The sequence below is a fragment of the Aspergillus neoniger genome (genome assembly GCF_003184625.1).
Source record: "Aspergillus neoniger CBS 115656 unplaced genomic scaffold BO87scaffold_73, whole genome shotgun sequence".
In the NCBI taxonomy this organism is placed as follows: Eukaryota; Fungi; Ascomycota; class Eurotiomycetes; order Eurotiales; family Aspergillaceae; genus Aspergillus; species Aspergillus neoniger.
The window spans coordinates 25414-46150 of record NW_020291201.1 but is presented as its reverse complement, the minus strand read 5'-3'; the positions used below and the strand labels follow the sequence as shown (position 1 = coordinate 46150).

General features: G+C 50.3%; 10 protein-coding genes across 10 annotated transcripts; 5 read left to right on the top strand and 5 right to left on the bottom strand.

The window, feature by feature from the left end:
* Positions 1-25: 25 nt before the first annotated feature.
* On the top strand, positions 26-1463 carry BO87DRAFT_463855 (delta-12 fatty acid desaturas-like protein; the record flags this gene model as incomplete). Its single annotated transcript, XM_025629265.1, has 3 exons — positions 26-94; positions 160-949; positions 1018-1463. 3 exons carry the CDS (start codon positions 26-28, stop codon positions 1461-1463), a joined length of 1305 nt encoding a protein of 434 aa, XP_025473865.1.
* Positions 1464-1699: 236 nt separating this feature from the next.
* BO87DRAFT_391953 (uncharacterized protein) lies at positions 1700-2246 on the top strand (the record flags this gene model as incomplete). The annotated part of the gene is made up of 3 exons (XM_025624981.1): positions 1700-1704; positions 1754-2098; positions 2153-2246. The coding sequence occupies 3 exons, from the start codon at positions 1700-1702 to the stop codon at positions 2244-2246; spliced, it is 444 nt and encodes a 147-aa protein (XP_025473864.1).
* Positions 2247-2356: 110 nt separating this feature from the next.
* Positions 2357-3436, bottom strand: BO87DRAFT_346856 (uncharacterized protein). Its single transcript, XM_025620916.1, has 2 exons — positions 3209-3436; positions 2357-3157 (listed from the first exon to the last, which is right to left on the bottom strand). Exons 1-2 carry the CDS (start codon positions 3401-3403, stop codon positions 2453-2455), a joined length of 900 nt encoding a protein of 299 aa, XP_025473863.1. The 5' UTR covers positions 3404-3436; the 3' UTR covers positions 2357-2452.
* Positions 3437-4175: 739 nt separating this feature from the next.
* BO87DRAFT_463853 (cytochrome P450) lies at positions 4176-6521 on the bottom strand. The gene is made up of 7 exons (XM_025629264.1): positions 6072-6521; positions 5902-5994; positions 5769-5838; positions 5301-5696; positions 4955-5243; positions 4625-4892; positions 4176-4551 (listed from the first exon to the last, which is right to left on the bottom strand). Exons 1-7 carry the CDS (start codon positions 6087-6089, stop codon positions 4216-4218), a joined length of 1470 nt encoding a protein of 489 aa, XP_025473862.1. The 5' UTR covers positions 6090-6521; the 3' UTR covers positions 4176-4215.
* Positions 6522-7218: 697 nt separating this feature from the next.
* BO87DRAFT_411305 (uncharacterized protein) lies at positions 7219-9468 on the bottom strand (the record flags this gene model as incomplete). Its single annotated transcript, XM_025626431.1, has 8 exons — positions 7219-7797; positions 7913-7947; positions 7984-8260; positions 8386-8446; positions 8494-8574; positions 8662-8961; positions 9057-9269; positions 9404-9468. The coding sequence occupies 8 exons, from the start codon at positions 9466-9468 to the stop codon at positions 7543-7545; spliced, it is 1287 nt and encodes a 428-aa protein (XP_025473861.1). The 3' UTR covers positions 7219-7542.
* A 285-nt stretch (positions 9469-9753) lies between these two features.
* BO87DRAFT_371126 (O-methyltransferase) lies at positions 9754-11469 on the top strand. Its single transcript, XM_025622062.1, has 3 exons — positions 9754-10108; positions 10212-10727; positions 10783-11469. Exons 1-3 carry the CDS (start codon positions 9875-9877, stop codon positions 11305-11307), a joined length of 1275 nt encoding a protein of 424 aa, XP_025473860.1. The 5' UTR covers positions 9754-9874; the 3' UTR covers positions 11308-11469.
* A 665-nt stretch (positions 11470-12134) lies between these two features.
* On the top strand, positions 12135-13557 carry BO87DRAFT_411303 (O-methyltransferase; the record flags this gene model as incomplete). The annotated part of the gene is made up of 5 exons (XM_025626430.1): positions 12135-12212; positions 12300-12432; positions 12502-12516; positions 12582-12708; positions 12759-13557. Exons 1-5 carry the CDS (start codon positions 12147-12149, stop codon positions 13555-13557), a joined length of 1140 nt encoding a protein of 379 aa, XP_025473859.1. The 5' UTR covers positions 12135-12146.
* Positions 13558-13959: 402 nt separating this feature from the next.
* On the bottom strand, positions 13960-14542 carry BO87DRAFT_371120 (uncharacterized protein; the record flags this gene model as incomplete). Its single annotated transcript, XM_025622061.1, has 2 exons — positions 13960-14132; positions 14187-14542. Coding segments are annotated over 2 exons (357 nt in total). The 3' UTR covers positions 13960-14131.
* A 2775-nt stretch (positions 14543-17317) lies between these two features.
* Positions 17318-17807, top strand: BO87DRAFT_431555 (PQ-loop repeat-containing protein; the record flags this gene model as incomplete). Its single annotated transcript, XM_025627594.1, has 3 exons — positions 17318-17474; positions 17606-17640; positions 17718-17807. The coding sequence occupies 3 exons, from the start codon at positions 17318-17320 to the stop codon at positions 17805-17807; spliced, it is 282 nt and encodes a 93-aa protein (XP_025473857.1).
* A 264-nt stretch (positions 17808-18071) lies between these two features.
* On the bottom strand, positions 18072-20014 carry BO87DRAFT_411301 (uncharacterized protein; the record flags this gene model as incomplete). The annotated part of the gene is made up of 5 exons (XM_025626429.1): positions 18072-18553; positions 18659-19446; positions 19486-19611; positions 19664-19824; positions 19999-20014. The coding sequence occupies 5 exons, from the start codon at positions 20012-20014 to the stop codon at positions 18367-18369; spliced, it is 1278 nt and encodes a 425-aa protein (XP_025473856.1). The 3' UTR covers positions 18072-18366.
* Positions 20015-20737: the final 723 nt, after the last annotated feature.

Below are 20737 nucleotides of genomic sequence, written 5' to 3'. Positions count from 1 at the left end.
CCTTCGAAGATTCTGCCACTGCACCATGGAGCTAGGAAAGACCGGGTTTCGCACGGTCGCAGAACCGCATCCAACACATCTAGTCGGAGGGGGGGTTTGTCTAACTATTCATCTATTGTGCAAATCCAGAGTGACTGATCTATTATTGTGGAACTGCAGAATCTAAATAAGAAGGTGACTGTGGATGACCTTCGTCGCGCAGTGCCCGACTACTGCTTCACGCCGTCCCTGTTCTGGTCTTGCTTCTACCTGTTGCGAGACCTGGCATACGCAGGAACCCTACTGACCGCACTGTACCAGCTGCTACAAACCAGTGCAGTGCATAATTCGTCACTGCTCTACTACCTCACGGTCAATGTGTATGGAGTATGTCAAGGCATTGTTTGGACGGGACTCTGGGTGATTGCACACGACTGTGGCCACAGCGGCTTCTCACGCTGGAGTGTGGTGAATGACCGCGTCGGATTCGTCTTGCACTCCTTTCTCCTCGCCCCCTACTTCTCCTGGAAATCAACTCATCGGCGGCACCATATCTATGCCAATCATATTGAAAAGGACCTAAACTATGTGCCGCCTCTGCGCCAGTCCTACGCCGACAAAATCGGCCAGGCGGTCGAGGTGCTCGAGGATATAGGACAGGATGCGCCCTTCGTCCTTTTCCTTCGCATTTTGCTGCAGCAGACCATCGGCTGGAATTGGTATATCCTAACCAACATCACCTGCCCTCCTACAGCTGTTCCCAAGAAAGGTATGTCGATGTGGCGTCACAGCCATTTCGATCCCCAAGGGGCATTGTTCTATCCCTCCGAGTGGCTGTCCATTGTGCTGTCGGATTTGGGCTGCTTCACTGTGATCGCCGGCCTTTATCAGCTTTATCAGCAGTTTGGTTCATTTGAGACGCTGTTTTGGGTTTATATTGTGCCGTGGACATGGGTGAACCACTGGGTCGGTATGTGCAACCCTCCCCTTTCCCTGACAAATTTGAGGTTATCTGACGAAATCTGTCTGAGTGTTTAGTGATGATCACGTATCTGCATCATACCCACCCATCGGTGCCCAAATACACCCCTGAATCGTGGAGCTTCCTGCGTGGCGCAACCGCGACCATGGACCGCGACTTTGGCATCATTGGGACGCATTTCTTCCATCATATCTCAACCGACCACGTCACTCATCACATATTCTCACGCATCCCGCACTATTATAGCCCTGTAGCTAGCAAGGCAATCATCCCGCTACTGGGGCAGCACTACCACGGACGGGGTGCATTCAATTACCAGGAGCTGCAGACGGCCTTCAGTCGGTGCCAGTGGGTGGAGGAGGACCCTGGAAAGGACGTAGCCTTTGGTTTACGGGCAGTGGAGACGTTAAATAACAAGGACGCGAATAACACAGGGTTGTGGTATCGTGGGGGACGCAGCCCCTTGCCAGAGTTTAAGATGCGCGAAGCCAAATCATTCTAAGGACCAAGGCGCAGAATCCATGGTAGTGAACTTTGGAAGGAGCTTAGACCGGTTGATTTCACTGCAATTGTCGGGGCTGCTGCCTAAGACGCCTCCATCATGATTGCCTGCCTCATGTCTTCCCTTGTAATAAATGCCTGCCATTACCAACATATAGCACGACTAATGGCGTTATGGTCATCACCTTAAACCAAACAACATTTCGCCAATACGTATCTATCTAAAGCGAATTCATGATGGGGTAAGTCCACTGTGCCGATAGGTCCCAGCCGGAGTCTGACATTGGACAGATACACCCACTACTACGGTGTCCGTAACACTCACAGCACAGAATGGGTCACCGCATGGCCCCAGCTGGTGCGGGATGCTCAGCGTGTGGTCGACGCGACTGATGTTCCCTTGTCCGGTCCAACCGACGACCCCCGGGACGACCATGTCACGGTACCCCTGGTCGATGAGATCGAAGGCATTGACATCAACGGTGTTGCAAAGATGTCGCATGAGCCTCTAATAATCCATCCCAAGAATATTCGTAGTTTCGAATTCGTGAAAACGGCCGGCAAGCCGTATGAAGCGGCGGTGGGCTGCATCCTGCTGCGGGCACACGTCTTGGCCCCGAAACAGTTCCATCTAAGGTAAAGAGATGCACTGCCCTGGCTAGTACGAGTCTCGGTTCTGATATGCGCCAGATCTGATGGGTCCTGGGATGAGATGGAATGGAAGTTGGCCCGTAATCTGTACGAGTCTCTGTGGCCAGAGCAGCCCCTGACGCGGCAGTTCTAGAGAGACAGGCTGGGAGAAGGTGGAACCGTTCGGCCAATTTGCAAAACACTGAGACAGGCTTATTCTTACAGTTAATACCATTATTTAAAGTTCATAGTGCTCTGGTCCATGGCTCGTGAAATGAATTCCCCCCCTATCTATCCTTCTCTCGGGTATTCTATATTCCTAAATAAATATCGGCCCAGCAAGCAGTTCACCAGTAACCATCAGTCCCCAAGCCAGATATCCCCGGTTGAGGGCACGCCCAAAATCCATGACTGGTTGAAGTACTTCTGATGGACCTTTTGTGCATAGGTCTGATCATTGACACAATAATTTCCCCCTGTTGGCCCGATATGTGGACAGTGAAGCGCCGGATCATACTGCACCATGTGCTCATGAACCTCCCGACATAACAGGGTATTTCGGCCTAGCTCGTAGTCCTTCCCGAGCGGAATCGCCGTAGTCAGGAAGTCAAGACAAGCCGTATTGTTATCGTATTGTTGGTTTGCCCCGGTGCAGTACTGGTCATGCGTTGCGCAGATGGTCGTGGCGAGGATCTGGGTCAGTGATGCCGTAGCCTGGCTGGTCGTGCCGTTGATGGACTCGGCCAACGCCTCCACGAGGGTATCCAGCAGAAACCCGAACCAGCGAAAGGTGGCATCATATTGCATAATGCGTCCGTCGGAATCCCACATGATCCACGTGTCAATGGTGACCGGTACCAGCAGATTGCCGAACGAAGTGGCATTAAAGGTGACAACAGTGGTCGCGGATGCGATATTCCCCTGGGCGATGAACTGCGTGATGCTATAGTCAACGGGAACCCCAACTAGGCTAACGTGGTCAGGGTCCGAAAACAGCCCAAAGATATACTCCGTGTTCAATTCGCTGCCGTTGAACACGCGGGTGATGTCTACTCGACCTTGTACCTGCAGGGAGATGTCAGCGACTATGTAGAAGGACAACTACCCTCCACATACATCCGGAGTAAACAAGGTGGAGTTAATGGCCTCCATCTGCTCAACATTGGCAGGATATAGGAAGTTGTCCCAGAAGGTAGTTTCCAACTTCCACAGCTCATCGACTGTATAATTCGGCGTAGTCGTGTTGGCCCTCCCCAACACCTGGGGAAGCCACAACACCCCGGCTGTTATAGTAGCCAGCAAGAGACGCATGCTGAGTAGAATACAGACTTTGCTGAAATTTCGAGTAGTCAAGAATATCTTGCCTGAACCTCTGCGCGGGAAGAGCATTTAAATATCGACTGGTAAAAAATGTCAGGTGGAGCCAAGACCAGGCATACACCTAAGAATGCCGGTTGGTATGCAGAGAGGCCAATCATGAGAACGCATTGAGCAATCATGAGGAATTGTCAATTGCACCCACAACAGCTGTGGCATGCCAATCTGGAGATCTCATTGGATGTACCAGTTCGCAGAATCCTTAGCTTGCCACGAGGGTCATTACTATTATATTCTGGCCTGCCGAGAACATCACCTGAACCAGCCTTGGGGTCTACGTGTGGAGTGGCTGAGGTGAGATGTGGAATCCCGTGCTATAGTTCCACCTCTCCTACTTATTCTAAGCTGATCAGCGACATCCTCATACCCTGCTGCGCGGACCTTGAGAGTGGAATTCCTCGGGGGTAACCGGAGGAATATTATAGTATTGTGCTAAATTGCTATCTGACGTTGTATGATGGGGGTCTCGACACTTCACTGATATAGCCTAGAGGGCAACTGAGGTAGCAATGTAGATTTGGGATGGGGACCCAGAATATAAGAAATCTAATATTATTGCGATATGTACTACATATAGACTCATTCGATGTACTACTTGCACGGGATCACATCACAGTACATTGAGCATAGAGTTTGCAAAGGTCTGAACAGGCAATAGTACTTAACATGAGTAACGATAATCAGTCTGAAAGGGGGGGGGCAGGTTGACAAAAAGATTTCACAGCCACAGGAGAAGACCATGCGAATCAGTAGCCGAGAACACCCGGGGTGCGCGGCTTCATGGTCACATCAAGCTTGACGCCGGTCCAATGATATGATGAGAAGGTGTCCCGCTCAATATCAAAGTCATTGTTCACCAACTCCAAAGAGTAAAGATATACAAGTTTGGCGACACATACCCGGAACATCTGGTACGCCATCTGTCGCCCTGGACACTGGCGTGCGCCGATAAGAAACGGCCGCGAGGCTTTGAAATTATCCTTGCAGTTTTGATCGATCCACCGATCCGGGTTGAAGATATCAGGCTTCTCCCAATACTGAGGGGCATGGCCCAGAGTATAATGGTCTACCGACACCGCAACCTGGCCAGGTGCTTGATGTCAGTGAAGTGTCTCCATAGATCCAGTCTAAAGGAAGAAAAAAGTTAGACCCTACCCCCGGTGGGACGTAGATCCCATCAACTGTGGCGCCGCAAGACACCCGTTGTAGTATGCCCCCATTGAAGGCAGGTGTGATACGGAAGGTTTCGCTGATGCAGGCGTTGAGATAGGGCAACCTGGCTAGACAGTCGTCCGATAGCTCATCCACGGCGGCCCCTACAGACAAGACCTCCGCTTCCAGTCTCCTTAAGCATTGTGGGTCCTTCAGCAGAAAATAAAACAAAGCGTTTAGCATGTTGTCTGCTGTCCCGTATATGCTGAATCTACGCCGATATTTTAGTCTAGGGGCGCCATTATTCCCTATCGGCCTGGGACCGATGCTCACCGGAGAACAAAACAATTGATCTGCAATAAGGAATCAGGAACTTGGAGCATGGTCCTCGAAGCTGCTTGCCGGAGCCGACTGTGAAGGTTATCCGGGAACGCAGATTCATCCTTGTCGTAGTTGACTTCGCCTGGATGGACGGGCCGTCGGAAGATGAAGCAGATGGCCTGCCATACTTTTAAAGCAATTGAAATGTAGCGGTGAATGGTAGCTCGCGAGAAGAAGACTAAGAGTGTCTCAAGGAAGCACATGAAGGGGTCCAGCCAGTCAACATGAGGATTGAAGCTTACTATTACTTCGATTAGTGCCGGGAAGCTCGACCCCATTAGTAAATTGTGGAACCTACCTCGCTCCGCTTCGTCGCCGCGGTTTCCAAAGGCCGCCATGCTCGCGAACTGCCACAAGTACCGATTGTTCAACGTGGACAGGGAGACGGGTGCGGCTTCCGTCTGGCCTACATGATGGAATGCTAATTGCTCGGCCATTGCTAGGTGACAATACTCCTCGCCTTTGGCGGCTAGCAGCTCATTCAACGAGGTAGCAACCAGGGGACGTAGCTTTCGGCGATTATCCTTCTCTGTTGAGTTGCCTAACGAATCTGCCATGCCGCCCAGGCTTCCCAACAGGCCTTTCCGACTGCCGTAAAGCGAGAAGTTATTGTCCCCATGGGGTCCATAGATGGTATCGAATGCGCTATTTGTTGCGAATGATAGCTCACTTGGTCCGATGCGAACTACTGGGCCTGAAGGAAAGTCGGGTGAGCTTTCTGGTGATTGGGGAGAGGCGAGGGGTACGGAAACAGATTAAAGCCCACCGTAAGTGTCATGCAGCTCTTTGAAGGTGAACATCAGTCGGCCGGTGAGGACCATTTGTATGCTACAGATCTGGTACAATGAATTAGCTACCTGAGCAAGAGCATGGGGCGATGGCAAAGATAGTTGTCCTACCGGAAAAAATTTGGCCAGCAAAGGACCTGGAATACGCGACAGAGGGTCTAGATGGAGGCGGTATATCAGCCATCCGACAATGACCGCTGCTAGCTGTATATCGAATAGTCTCGGTTAGTTGTGTCCAAGCTACATGAAGATCCAAGAACTATGTGCCGCATGGCACGTACTAGATAGAGGATCAGCATTGTGTACTCTTAGGCTCATCGGCGGAAATGGTAGTTGATGGGAAGTGAATGCTCCCTAGAGCCGTGAAATCATAGCCTTAGGCCTCGGTGTTGCTCAAATACAATACTCGTCGGTCCACCATTTTCCAGTGGCCCCTCTTCAGGTATTGGTCCTCAGGCACTCGCAATTTCATTTTCAATACATTTTTTTGTGGTGACGACCTCGATGCAGTGAGGAGACGGGGGGTGAGGTGACACCAGTTCTGGTCCCAGCTCTGCTGTGAATCCATGTGGTAGTGTCTTTCCATTACTACTATCGGCTGTAGCAAGGGTTGGTCTAGACCATCCATATGTCGAAACAGTAAGCCTCTTTCGCTGGGTGACATGAAAGGGGGGGTTGCCCCTTGCTTTGTTGAGGCAGCCGTGAACAGATCACGAAGCGCGGGATTTGTCTACTTTGTCAGACTGCGAGGGGCCATTAGTATTACCAGTGGACCTCTGAATACCGGTGCGCTGATATCGCAGGTTATATCTATTGGGTTTCAGTTACTGAACAGCTCACATGATTACTCTATGAGGAGGCGGTGCTGCCTATAACATATTTGCCACAAAGGATCTAGTAAATCTAACCAACAGTCTTTATGCACCTCATTGAAGTAGAATACAACTGATCGGAATCTTATAATGAAATCAATAGCTCGAAATCTTGGCCCCTAACCTACGTAAGACAATGATTAATGCATGATTATTACAGAAAACAAATTTTTGGCGTATGCACCCAGCCATCATTCACTTTCGAGGCCCAGAAATTCCGATCAAAGACGGCAAACGAGGATGTTGCCCAAGCACCGGGAAGGCCGAGCGACTCATTTAGCGCGATAAAAAGGTGGTGCAATAGCTGACTGTCTATCCTCACTACTGACGGAAAAGCTGACTCCGGGCGCATCATGGCGCCATTGTTGTCACACACACACACACACACACCCCTCTCATCCGTCCTCGCCAAATGACCGACTGTCATCTCAGAATTCTGCCAGATGGCTACTTCGCATGCCATATGAGGGGAAAAATTTCAGTGTGTATAATATACCATTCCAGCTACTTGGAGACCACCATTGAAGATAGTTCAATGGAGTTATACATGAATGCTGTTCTTACATGGAGACGCTGCAACTTCTTTTCGGGCGGGCAATTATTAGAAAACATATGAGCAACGCATTATATTGTGCGGAGATGGCAATGAAGACCTATCCAATTGTTCAAAGAGCACGGCTAGCATAGGATGGCAGATACATAGGAAACCACGGGGACCGTAGGGACACGGTCAATCCGAGAACGTCATGCGGCAAGGGATGATTGTTAACTCCTTGGTCACGTAAGGATCCAGGGGCTCCCGCCTGATGAGGTGGACCCGATACGACCCTCCGACTCAAGAGGAGCCGGACTGGCTGATTGATTTGCTCGATAATCGTCACTAAATGACAGTTGCAGCGAAGAATGAAGCAGCAGATAAGCCAATGGCTGGATGAAAAGTGTGCACCACGGCATGATTATTCACAATAACTAGACTCGAGGGAGTATTACTCGAATACACTCTCTGGAGACTGGTAGGTCCGACATTATCTACCGCGCGAGGGTCCAGCATCGGCAAGGCTGTGTGGATGCCTGCCGATAACCTATTGCCAAAGATATCTTGCGCAACGAAAACGAAGGTGCAACCGCCAAGGAGCTGAATTAAAGTCAAGTCATCAGGGCCGTGGGGGTGGAGAAATCCGTGGATGATAGGATGGTCTGCACGACGAAAACAGGCAACTGGAAGCACATGCCGATGCTATCCTCAGAACCACCTGGTATACAATCCATTGATATGTCCCGAAAGCTCACTGCAGTGTCGAGAGCAGCCCAGCGCCGATACTAGTCATGGTCGCCCCAAGGAGCATAAAGGGGCCGGGGTTTTCTGTAATCCTCACCAGGACGCCGCAAGTGATAGCCAATATAACGTTGATTACGATGAGCGGCAGGTTCTGAATGCCGGGCTCGGTGGCAGGGACCCCCTGAACCACCTGGGGCAAGGTGGGGAGATCGTAGAAAAAGATGAACATGACACCAATTCGACAGACGCCGTACAGCGCTGAGACCGGGATGTTTCGGACGCGGTGCAGGCGCGGTAGAACAGTGGCTCGTTGGCGGGCCTAGATTTGTAGCCCTACAAAGCAAGTAAGTAGGACCACAAAGAAGAGATAACAGGGTAACTATGCGAGCATTGGGCCAGGGGCGTTGTATACTTCCCCCATTGGGGTCCTAGCAGCAGGCACACCATAGCTGGTAGGAAGATGGCCGTCCCCAAAGGATCAAGACGAACCACGTTTTCCCTTAGGCTTATCGGTGCGACAGGTTTGGTGTTTTGGAAGGTAAAGAAGATAACGACGGGACCCAATAGCCAAATGTAAGATGAATATCGAAAGACCAGCGGCACGAGACGTGGTTTTTGAAGGCCCCGCCCATCCTAAGAACCGGCAAGTCATGAGGTGACCTCGCACTCTCTATCATTTGATCTTGCGACGGGAGGGGGGCATCTGGCCTATAAGCTTACAGAGGTACGATGAGGTTCACCACTGAAAGTACGTTCATTAGTTGCCCTGAGAAGTCTGTCCGTTGGCGAAATGGCCCTCTGTGAATAATGATGATAAGGGAACCTAAGAATGGCCCCCCTCCCCCCAGGCCGGCCATTGCGCGGGACGGGATGAGGCCCGACAAGGACGGGGTGATACCGCAGAAGGAGAAGCGAAGTTCAAACACAAAGAGGTCACTCATATTGATACAATTTATGGGGAAGAAGGTTTTTAGACGGCTGAAAGGGAGTGTCACGGCGAGGGTAGTGAGCAGGTAGGCTCTTGCATACCACCCACATCATCCGGCCAGTGAAACTGCCGGGTGATTTTTGGCAGCGTGGAGGACATGATGGTTTATTCGAGTGATGTAGAAGACGTGGAGAAGAAGAGCCCGATGGTGATCAATACCAGTTTGTACCCATTCGCAAAAACCGCGTCCTCTTCCCGCTCAGGGTGTTCTCGGTGATCTGCTGGTCCGTCTTTGCTCTCACTCACAGTTGGGGATCCCAAGTCCGTCTGGGAGACCTTTTGACAGTTGTCTAACTCCACACTTCCGCCCAGTGACAAAGATGCGGTGGCTCCGCTTGAACTATGTGCAGCGTCTAACACCGGGACAGAAAACCTGTAAGCGTAGCCGGCGGCTAGGTAGCCAGAACGCGGATACTAGTGTCTGAGAAAAGCAGTCAGCTGTCACAGCCAACTGAATCAGCAGGGCTGACTGACATGCCTGCAATGCAAGCCAAAACCAAGACTATCCTATGAGAGCGCAAATATGATCGGTTGTGCATGTTCCACGGGACTGCTTCGTGGGATTGCAAATGTAGAATGTTGTCCTGATGGTTTCACCCAGGGCCGAGAATGTTGGCAGCTGACTCTATCTGGGGCCAGACACGGCTCGGCCAGTTCTAGGCTGTACGCAACGACCGCAAGCCGAGTGTCGTTGATTCAGAGATTCGAGGCGTTGATGTATCGTGTCAGTGTCTAGGCCCTCCGCCTTCACTCGTCCCTTGCCTACCCTTTAAATCTAGCTATGGCTCACCAATGCCATCTTCTTTCGGTTACACTGTCCGTCACTTTCAGAGCGTTTGGAAGGGTTTCTATGTGTCCTCATCGCTCCCGCTCGATACAGACTTGCATGGTTACCGCTCACTGCCCTCGAACAAGCAAGACATAACAGCTGGATTACACTGCGTGATGGATGAACGTCTCTCTTCCCAACTGGAACGCTATGCCAGCCAGGTAGCTTCTAGTGCCGGCCTCATCGCCGAACACCTTAGGTCACTCAAAGACGACCCGTCGATGCTGCCTAACCAGACCACACTACCAACAACAATTGGCGCAGCCAAACTTGAGTTGGAGGAAGCCGCAATTCAGCTGCTGCATCTAACCCGGGACCCAGGTGATGTGCTGACAAATTTAACGGTTGATGTTCGCATACACTTTCCTACTTTGCCCTCCTTTCTTTGAAACTGTGCAAATGTATATGGAGGGCTAGCTAATAATACAGTAAATGTGTTGTTTCATTTTCCAGCTCCAATTCATCTGTGCCGTGCGATGGTTACTCCACTTCAAGATTCACACTTTTGTGCCACAGGATGGCGCGATCTCATACCAAGAGCTGTCTCACATGGCAAAAGTGCCAGAGAAACTCTTGCGCAGCTACCTACGACTCGTCATGACCGGTCACTTGTTCCAAGAGTACGGAACAACGGGAATGGTTGGCCACAGCCCTGTATCGCGCAAGCTAGCCGGTGACCCGACCTTGGACTATTGGGGCCAGTACTTTGTTGAGACCGTTTTCCCAACTGCGGCCAAAAATGTGGATGCGACTGCTACTTGGCCAGATAGCAATAAATTGAATGAAACGGCGCATAATCTTGCCTTCGACCACCATGGCTCCTTCTTCGACTACATATCGCAGGATTCTGCCCGCACGGTTGAATTCGCCAATTCCATGATGGCGGTGTCCACTACCAATCTGTTTGACACTTCGCATTTATGCAAAAGTTTCGACTGGTCATCGCTCGATGACGGGGTCGTAGTCGATGTGAGTCTCTATATCTCAGATTCCCTTCCATGCACTACTTAACAAATACCTCTAGATAGGCGGCTCTACTGGTCATGTCAGTGTAAGCCTAGCAGAGAGCTTTCCGAGCCTACGCTTTGTGGTGCAAGACCGCCCAGAGGTTGTTCTTAACAGCATTCAGCGACTGGAAGAGCGCGAGCTGCCCCTCTCAGTGACTACTCGCATCCGGTTTCAGGGCCATTCCATCTTCCACTTGCAGCCAGTTAAGGGTGCTGCCGTATATCTGCTGCGCCAAATTCTCCATGACTGGCCGGATCAGGAAGCTGTTCAGGTTCTTCGCAACATTTTGCCTGCTCTGGAACCAAAGAGCAGGATCTTCATCGCTGACATAGTTCTGCCAGAAACGGGCTCTATCCCAGCTACTCAGGAACGGGTGATGCGCTGCAATGATCTACTGCTTCACCAATTTACCAACACGCTGGAGAGAACGCTGAAGGATTGGCTGGCCATCGTCCGTCAAGTGAGTGACAGGCTACGAATCCAACACGTGTATAGAGATCCCGGTAGTATCCTGTCCCTTATAGTCTTAAAAACCGTTTGAAAATAGGGCAATAGAGAATAGAATTTTGGTCGAACATTTGATAATGCGGAAGGGGTGGTCACAGGGCATGCTATTCTCCTTAGAAAGAGGCGTCCCAAGGGGAGAAAGTACATTCGTTCTGGACTGATAAGTGTACTGGCTGGTCATTGCCCCTTGCGTCGCACAGCTCAGTGGGGCAATCTACGGATTGCGCGTAACATGGTGTGTCACCACGTTCTAGTTCTATAGAACCTATCATCGCTGTCATCAGCCATCATGTTCCTACCTAGTGTTTGCACCATGGAGACTTTGCTGTATTAAGCGTAAGCTGACTACTGACTGCACGACATAGACCGTAGTATGGCCGGGTATCACCGAACGTGCCGCCAATGATGATGGCTTGCAATTCTCCATATGATGTGGAATGGAGGTTCAGAGTTTCTTATCGCCAGCGTAAGCAGTAGACCGCCATCGATATTCCCGCACACCGGTTCTGGCCCTAGGTAAACATTATCCACCGCCCCTGTCAGGGGCTCAGGACATCTTCGTGGCTTGGTATGGGCAGTTTGATTGTGCATGCGCCAGGTATCCTGCCTATATTTATTGGTGGTGGCTAGGGTCCGATAAGCCTCGCGCTAGATTTGCATGCCCCCATGCACCGCTCTGGGTATCACTGGAAGATGATCGTCAATGGCGTGAGATAAATCAAATTCTGCGGGGGAACGATGGCTAGCCGTGGAACCACAAATGATAAGCAGATGACCTGGGCTTCCCTATATCTAGAGGGTATATCCTAGAACGTTGTTCTTCCACAATTCTGTATTTTGAGCAAAACATCGGAATCCAAGGTCTCCACAGGCATGGCCGCTCCGCAGAATGCCCCCATCCCCGAAGCTGGGAAGAAGGTCCTGAGCACTGTCACTATGGTGTGTCGGTTCCCTGCCTCTTACTCAAGGTTATATTTTCCTTGGTGGTTTTATTCCATGGTCATGCTCACATTCTCCCTCTCCTAGGCCCCTTCTCTGGGGTTCGTGCCCATCGCTGTTCATTTCGACCTCTTCGGCTGCCTGCAAGACATCGGTAAACCAGCCACCGCGGAGGAGGTCTGCAGTTTGCATCACACTAAATATGGTGACACCGACCTGTGTATGTCATCCAATGGTTTCTTTCGTGGAATGTTCGTGTAGCTAACCATGTGAACCAATCCTAATGCAGCGGTGCCTCTGGCCAGTATGTTGTTTCTTGCAGACCTCCCCATGACCGAACAATACTCACAAAGCTTGACTACGCCGCAGATGATACTCTTTTCCTCATGGGAGGGTTGGGGTTCTTAGACCTTCTTCCAGACGATGTGTACCGGGCCAACGACGTCACCCGATTCTTGGTGGAAACGCCCTCTGCCCAGCATGGAGCCATGCATTTGTAGGAATCCCTTGCGACATACCTTAAGCTGTGATGTCGGTAGCTGACAGCAAGGCTCTCTCACTATCCAGCACATCTGAGGGACTTTTGGCATCGGCATTTCTCATGCGGCGCCTGATGGATACCAAGTTTGAGTATCCGTTCCAGGAGTGCGACACTCCGTTCCAGTATGCACACAAACTCATGGGCAATGACTTCCTTGCTCGGGAACATGTGTATTCAGTGATGCATCACACGGGCCGTCTTGATAGCTTTAACACTTTCATGACGGGCAAATTTGGCCGCTGGGGCACCATGCCCGATCGCGTCCGCAAGCTCGGGTATGATCTGGATGGCTTGCTTCAATCAACGGCTTCCAAGAAACTCCAGGTAGTTGACATCGGTGGTGGCCGGGGTGAGCTGCTCTTGGAGATGCAAGCGGCATACCCGCACCTACTAAAGAAGGAAAACCTCATTTTGCAGGAGTACAATGCAGACATTGGTGTGGTTCCTGAGGTCACAGAGATGGCCTGGAATTACAAAGAGGATGGCAGCGAGCAGCCTGTCAAGGGAGCTTTGCTGTATTCCATGGCTCACGTCCTCCACAATTTGTCGGATATTGAGTCCATCAAGCTGTTGGCCAAGGTCGCCAGGGTCATGGCCCCGTCTTCACGTCTGCTCATTCAGGAGTTTACAAAGAATGCAGCTAGTTCGACCACCCATGCCGCGATGATCTTGATGCATGCTGGCCGAGAACGGACCCGCGCGGAGTGGAGGGATCTTGCAGCCTTTGCAGGGTTGCAAATAACTTTCGAGGCCTACCCACCAAATGGCGAGTGTGTTGTCGAGCTGAGAAGAGTACTTAATTGAATGGCCAACACGGCCGGTCTCGAAGCTTAGGCACCAAGTCTAAAGTGTTCGTAAGCTGGTTGCTTACGTAGGTGCCGCAGGATTGGCGCTCAGTGGCCTTGAAGAGAAAGCATTTATGGGCGCTCCCTGTATGTTCTGCCATTGGGCCATTGTTTTACAATATAGAGCCTTTTAATGCGATATTCCTACGCTGTTTCCAGTATTCCCGTGCGGGATGCTTGCTGCAAGATCAAGGTTCTACGAGAAAGGCTGTCTAGTACGTAGTGTCACTGAAAATGCCAATAGAATCACGACTGTCTTTGCGAGCGCCACATTCTGAGACCCAATGACCTTGCGCTATTTTTTAATGTAAATCACTACCCATTCCCCCAACCCCTCTCCACAACTTCGATCTTGCTTCCTCTTGGACTATCTTCCACTGTGGCCACCATTCGGCATTCGAACATACCAAAGAAATTCCTCTCGTTCCACTAGTATCAAACTAAAGCACACTGTCTGGTGATATGTGCCAGAATTGGAGGGCCAATAAGGCAAGAAATCAGCTTATTCAATCCTGCACGAACGGGGAGGTCATTCTGATCCATATCAGCCATGGTATCACTGGGGTATATATGGTAGCATGCACTCACTAATCCTCGATAACCTTGACCTGCTGAATATAAGGGTCCCCACTATTAAAGTTGAGGGTATGAGTGCCGGTGACAAAGACCATCTTGTAATACTCGTCCCCTTCTGAGTCAAAAAACACGTAGGTACTTGCGTATTCGCCTTGTCTTTCGGTGACTTCAAAGTCGAGCTGATACTTATAAATCAGTCCGTCAGCCTGGAACAGGCGGTACCTGGAGATGCCCGTCTCTCGCTGAAAGACGGTATCGGTTGTCTTCCATGTGCTATCACCGACGGGCCAGCCGGCATAATAGGTGCCGGATCTGGCTGCAGAGACTAATTGCAGCAGCCCCAAGAACAAGAGGAGCAGAAAATGCATGATGGGCACTGGTGGTAATATTGAAGAGCTGTTAGGTGAGGAAGGTCTGCAGTCGTGCTGTTGTTATGCGATATCAAAGATATGTGATGATTGAGAGGAAAGATGCCAGCAAGGATACCTTTCCAACTACTATATATAGTCGGGCGGTCGCACGCTTCATTCTCCTGCCAACCAGCGCCATGAACCATGGCGGAGCTCTGAACAAGTGTGCATTGTACACTTTGGGAGCAGCTGAATAGATCTCGGGTCGGCCATGCAATCTCGCACATTGTGATGACCACATTGATTCGATGTTCAGCATCATACTGTGCAAATTTGGGAGCACCGCAAATTTGAGACTCCAACGCAACCGCCTCTTGCGATGCAATGCGCCCATCTCCAAGCCTCGAATACCACTAAACTTGGGAAATCGGGAATTGACATGCAGATCCTTGCATTTGCCTCTCTTCATTCACGAGTCGAAAGCGCGATCGATTCATTTTGAGCTTTAGGCTGGTCATGGGTCGGAACTAATGGCCACACCAGCGATAGATAGTGTGGCTAGTGCTGACGAGCTAGGCCCGGCTACTGTGGCCGGCGTGCGGCTGAACCTGTGCAGATCGGAGCAAGTCCCTACGGCATTCTAGTAACGTAGCTCGACATTCTATTTGTCAGCTACTTTGCTCAGCACCCATTACGTACCTCCGATGCCTGTTGCTTACTAGCGATATGCTTGGGGATCAGCGATCGGCTTGAGCCGACTTTGTGCATGGCAAGCTGCTAGTTCCCAGTGCTTTCGGCGGTTTGGAGCAGTGTGCGCGTCTGAATTCCGGGGCTTATTACACCGGACAAGATGCCGCTATTTACACTACTGGGTGGTATTCACCGGATATTCCGACTGGGACTTCGGTATCCATGGTTCATGTCAAGATTTGGAAACCGATTGGGACCAATTGTAGATCATCCAGTGACCCGCCCATTGTTGAGTCGCTTCTCATATGCAATCTAATTATTCATATGAGCCAACCCCTTCCAGCCCCGGAGCCAGGTATTGGGTAGGGGAGTTGATCGAATGTGTACGATGCGGGCTTCGAACACCGGGGCAAAAGCTCCGGATTCCCACCTTGAGTACAATTCAAGATTTGAGAGGTTTATAGGGATACCTAGAAGGTATGGAAGGACTACTCTTGAGCACCATGATACAGCAGAGTTTTGACCCTGACGATGGAAACGTCAGAATGCGACCGGGGAGCGCAAGAAAGAAGCAGCGTAGCGCTAGCGTAATAAAGTACAACCGCCTTGACAGCCCTACCGAGCTTCCAGACAAAATGATCGGTCAGAAGAGTCCAAGAAAGAAACTGAACCCCCTTCTTCATTGTGAAGCGTGGTTCCGGGGGTAGATGGTGAGAAAGTAAAGAAGGCACACATCTCGGCTTAACTTGGGAGGGGCGAGGGATCGTGCTGTTGCAGGTGTGAAGGTGACAAAACAATAAGCTATTTCCAGCATATGTGCTTAATTGTAAGCTTCATATCTCCTCAACTGTGCTTCTCCAGGCCCCGTATATAGTCCAGAATAAGTTCGGTAACATATGGGTATCGCAACTGAGCAGTTGAAAGCCGGTCTTTGCATTTTCCACGTCTAACCACAGCGACCACGGCCTCCACACTCAGCGAGCGAGGAATTTTACTACACTGAAAGGACTTGGCATCAGTCGATAACGGTTGGGATTTTTTATAGGGCAAACACTAATGTATAGGTACAACGATGTTACGACCACAAATCTAACCATTGATAACTTATCACATGGGGACAGAAGACACGGTTCAAATGCTGTCACAATAGCACCCCATAACTGATACTCAATAGGGGAACTAAGGTCTTGACTGTTTTACAGGTAGAAATGTGACTGGTCCCAAATACGCTGAATTATTAGTCCGCCTTCCTAAGCTAACATCGACCTGGACCATGCCTGTGCACGATTCAGTAGTACTACCTTCGCGCGGTCCTTCCTACGTAGCCTTTGATGTTAATAGAAGATTGATTGTATGACTAGTAGAGGGTATTTCAGTTCTATTCAACACTCGAATAGGAAAATACTGTCTCGGAATCGCTATCTCGTGTCTCAGGAGAGCACTCCAAGTCGGTTGATGGTAGCAGGAAACAGAGCACGGCCCCACAACAGAATTGCGACAATAGAGCCGTTTGTACTACATTCGGTTTACATCATTGGTATTCTCAACCTCTTAGTGCATGATGTTAACTATAGATAAATTAACAATATAAGATGCTTAAACCCGGTACAGCTGGTAAATGGCCTGTTTCTAGGGACTTGGGGGGTCACGTGGATCGTTCAGGGACGCAGACCCACGCACCATCAATGACAGCACAGGGTCTGCAATGCCCGGATAATGCAGATTGCAAGAGAATGCATACGTCTATAGAGTTTGATGTGATCAGGTGCGGGTTATCTCATGTTACAGTTCCCTTCTCCTGTTTCCTGGAAGGCTTATGGGCTATCTCTCAATCTCTGATATGTTATATGGTTCTAGAACTTTTTCTCACCCGACTTGCCTACTTTGGTTACCGTGCCCCACTCTTTCGGATCTCCAGAGGTTGGAGACACAAACTAGATATCTACCTTAGGGACATGGAGTTTCTGCGTGCGATGGGTAGAAAAGGGTGGTCAACGCTTATTTCAGGCCTACTTATGCCGCCTTTCGAATGACCGTTCAGCCATCCCAAGGTCGCCTGCCTCCTATAACCAAGTTGGTCACCCATCACCCATCACTCCGCTCATGTCCGCATCAGCAGACGCCACCCCGGCATCCAATGTTCTTGGCACTATCGGCACCGTTTTCTGGTGTATCCAGCTTGTCCCCCAGATATGGTATAACTGGCGACGGAAGAAAACAGAAGGGCTGCCTCCCGCAATGGGGTTCTTGTGGGCTATTTGTACGGGTCAATTCCCCCCTCCCCCGTGCTGATTATTCATATATACATATCAGTGTAGTAGTAATATCTGCCATTAGGAGCGTTAAATACGGGACTGCCACATTTAGTAATACTGACTGGATCTCTGTCAGGTGCTGTGCCCATGGGCGTGTATCTGATCCTACAGGTAAATAGTATCCCTCAATTTGCCGTTCAGGTACAGGTAATGCCTAGAAAGAAGATGCTCACAATCATGACCGCCAGGAAGTCAATCTCCCGATGCAAATCCAGCCTCAGATTTTCGGGACTTTTTCGGCCATTATCTGGGCCCAGATTCTACATTATGACCAGTGAGACCTAATCATGCTTGGACACTAAGACTCAAAGTATCTGAGCTTAAGCGGTATTTATGTTTGTATGTTGACATGAAGAACAGCAGTTACACCTCCCAAAAAGCCACATTCGCGTGTGTTGGCCTCCTAGCGATCATGGGTGGGGTCGAAGCCCTACTCATTTTGACACTAAGGGCATGATGGCTGGTCTACCTACTCATGGAAATATTGCATAACTAATTCGATCGTGGTCGCAGATCCCATACAATAAGGGCATCACCTGGCCGGATATCCTGGTGGGTGCGATAGCCACGGTACTTCTCGCTGGCGGCATGCTACCAATATACTTTGAATTGGGGAAAAGGCAAGGACGGGTGATCGGAATAAGTACGTGACACTCATGTTCCCCGGGGGCAAAGTCACGAATTCTCATCGACATAGATTGGGTCTTCTTATGCATCGACACGCTGGGAGGGCTGTTTTCAATTTTCGCCCTTGGTATGGTTGCTACACCTTACACTATGCGACATGCTAACGGAGTCCAACAGTGGCACAAGGGTCATTCGATATCCTTGGCGGGGTTATGTATATCGTCGTGTGAGCCCATTACTTGCCTCGCGGTATATGCTCAGAGTATCTGACCAGTGACCAGTGTGGTACTCGAGCTGGGAATTTACCTCAGCCACATCATTTGGCGCATTCGGTTCCGTGAGGCCCGAAAGGAAGCCAGGCTTTCGGGAAGAAATGTGGAGGACGTTCTCCGAATGTCTGGCCCGGTGTAGTAGGCGACCCTGAAGAATAAGCATACGTCGCTCCGGTGCCAGCCTCATGAACTGGATCCACGTGAGGTCACTTTCTGGCAAAGCCCAGAACCGCTTCAAGAAGGACAAGACATTGCGTCGGTCCAATGTGCCGCTAACCTCCATAACCAGTTCAATCTCGTGTGCGACCACTTCCTGTTTCTGCGGGCACCCACGGCACTCGGTGCCTGCAATGAAAAGCGGCCACACAAGGTCATGAGCGAATGAGTGCTTGTCAACGAGAAGGGCGAGATGGATAAGGATGGAATCTCTCCAAGACTGGCATATGTTATCTGGAGAACCGTTCCTGGTGAGGACGTGGTGGACATAAATTAGGCCGGAGTAGTAAAAGATCCACACCAGGTGCTGGAAACTGAGACAGGCCTGGTCGGTTTGCCAGCAAAGTATAAGGCTGAACTCCAGCATGCGGGCCTTGGCGGCTTCCAAATCTCCTATCATCGTGTCAAGCAATGAAAAAACCATCCCATAGTCATCACTAGATTGCAAGCGCTCCACATGTGTCGTTCGACTGATTATGTCGACAAAGTCGCTAAATATAGCATTCGAATCAGTCAGCGGAATTGCCTCGTACTCCCCAAGGGCATCGAAAGTGGTGAGGCTAGCAAAAACACTGGCGTAGTACTGCTCGTGGACTAAAAAGGCATCGATTTCGTCGGTGCCTCCGGCGTCCATCAGTGTGTGTTCTTTCCATCGGCGGATCACACGTGCGGCCTCCAAGTGCATCCGCCACTTAGCCGATGCAGCGCCGAGGAGTTCGACGTTATAGAGGATGAGCGTGGCGGCCAGTGCGCACTGGGCCTGATTGGAGGAAGAGCCTTCCTGCCTCATGTGGCGAAGAAGCTGAGCCACCGAAGCCAAGGCCTAATCCCGGCGGCATACAGAGACGACCTGCAGCTGCTGGCGACGCGGATGGTCGTTCGGGTAACGCGCAGCAAGATCTTCCGACGAAAGTGCAAGCATGGCATGAAGGACAGTCGACGATGCCCCCGCCAGCGGAATGATGACCTGTCTCCAGGGGTTTGTCGGGCCATCCACCCAAGCCAGCTTGGGCAGACACAATCTGATGGTAGTGATACATGAGTTCGGAAGTTACAGCATCAGGGTAGTGGGCAATAGTCGGGGAGCATGGTAGAGGTAGCTGCCTGCCCGCCAGTCTACCTCTGCTAGCCACTTCTTGGCCCCATCGGAGGATGAGACCGTATCCCGGACATGGAAATCCTCGTGTGGTGCATTTCCGGCATGCTGGGACCGATCTGTCGCATTTGATGCGACGGGTACGGCACTTGGGACAGTCTTGGTTCTGGTTAATAACCCTGAAGGATTGGCCGAGAGGAAAAGGAGGGTATGTTGGGGTATGCATACGCACCTTTATCTGGAGATATGCTCGCCCACGTCGAGGCGTGGACATTGGAGGCGCCAATGACGTTGCAGTTGATAAAGGCCTTCCTTTGATCCAGGAGTGATTGCCAAGGCTGATGCCCAACTGGACTCTCTTGAACAGTGGGTACTAACAAGTGCATAAACCTATTACTAATATTCATCTGCATAACTAGCATAGTTCCCGCCCCGACCAGGCCACCCATGATTGACTGTTGATATTTTCCTTCAGTATGACTAGTCCCCATTGGTAACAGTAAGAAGAAGGGGAAGTCCTCCCTAGATGTTTGTAGCATGGATATCCAGGAATGTAATTCGATGAGAACTTGATTGAAATTTAAAAAGAAGAAATAGAGACAGAGAAAACGAGTTTAGAATGTAGTATAGTGTAGGTTTTCTTCGTTTATATATGTGTCCCGCACATGATATATGTACGCAAATGACTTCTAATTAGTACTTAGTATCAGAAAATAGAAACAGTGCTTAGAGTTCTAATAGTATACAGAAGAGGATTACATTATCAAACTGAAAAGATCCGTGAACAATGTCTGCTAATCAAGACTAGAAGTAAAGTGGGATCTTTGGTTTCGCTACACGAAATTTCCACTAGTATGTACATGCCTGCCACGTGGTCACTCGACTAGAATAAATCTCAGTATAGAACAGTCCAGTACTCAGACGTTGATGTAATATTTGTATCTTTACATTGTTTTCTACATGTGAGCGAAGCGGGCGCAGACTACGGAAAACTTAC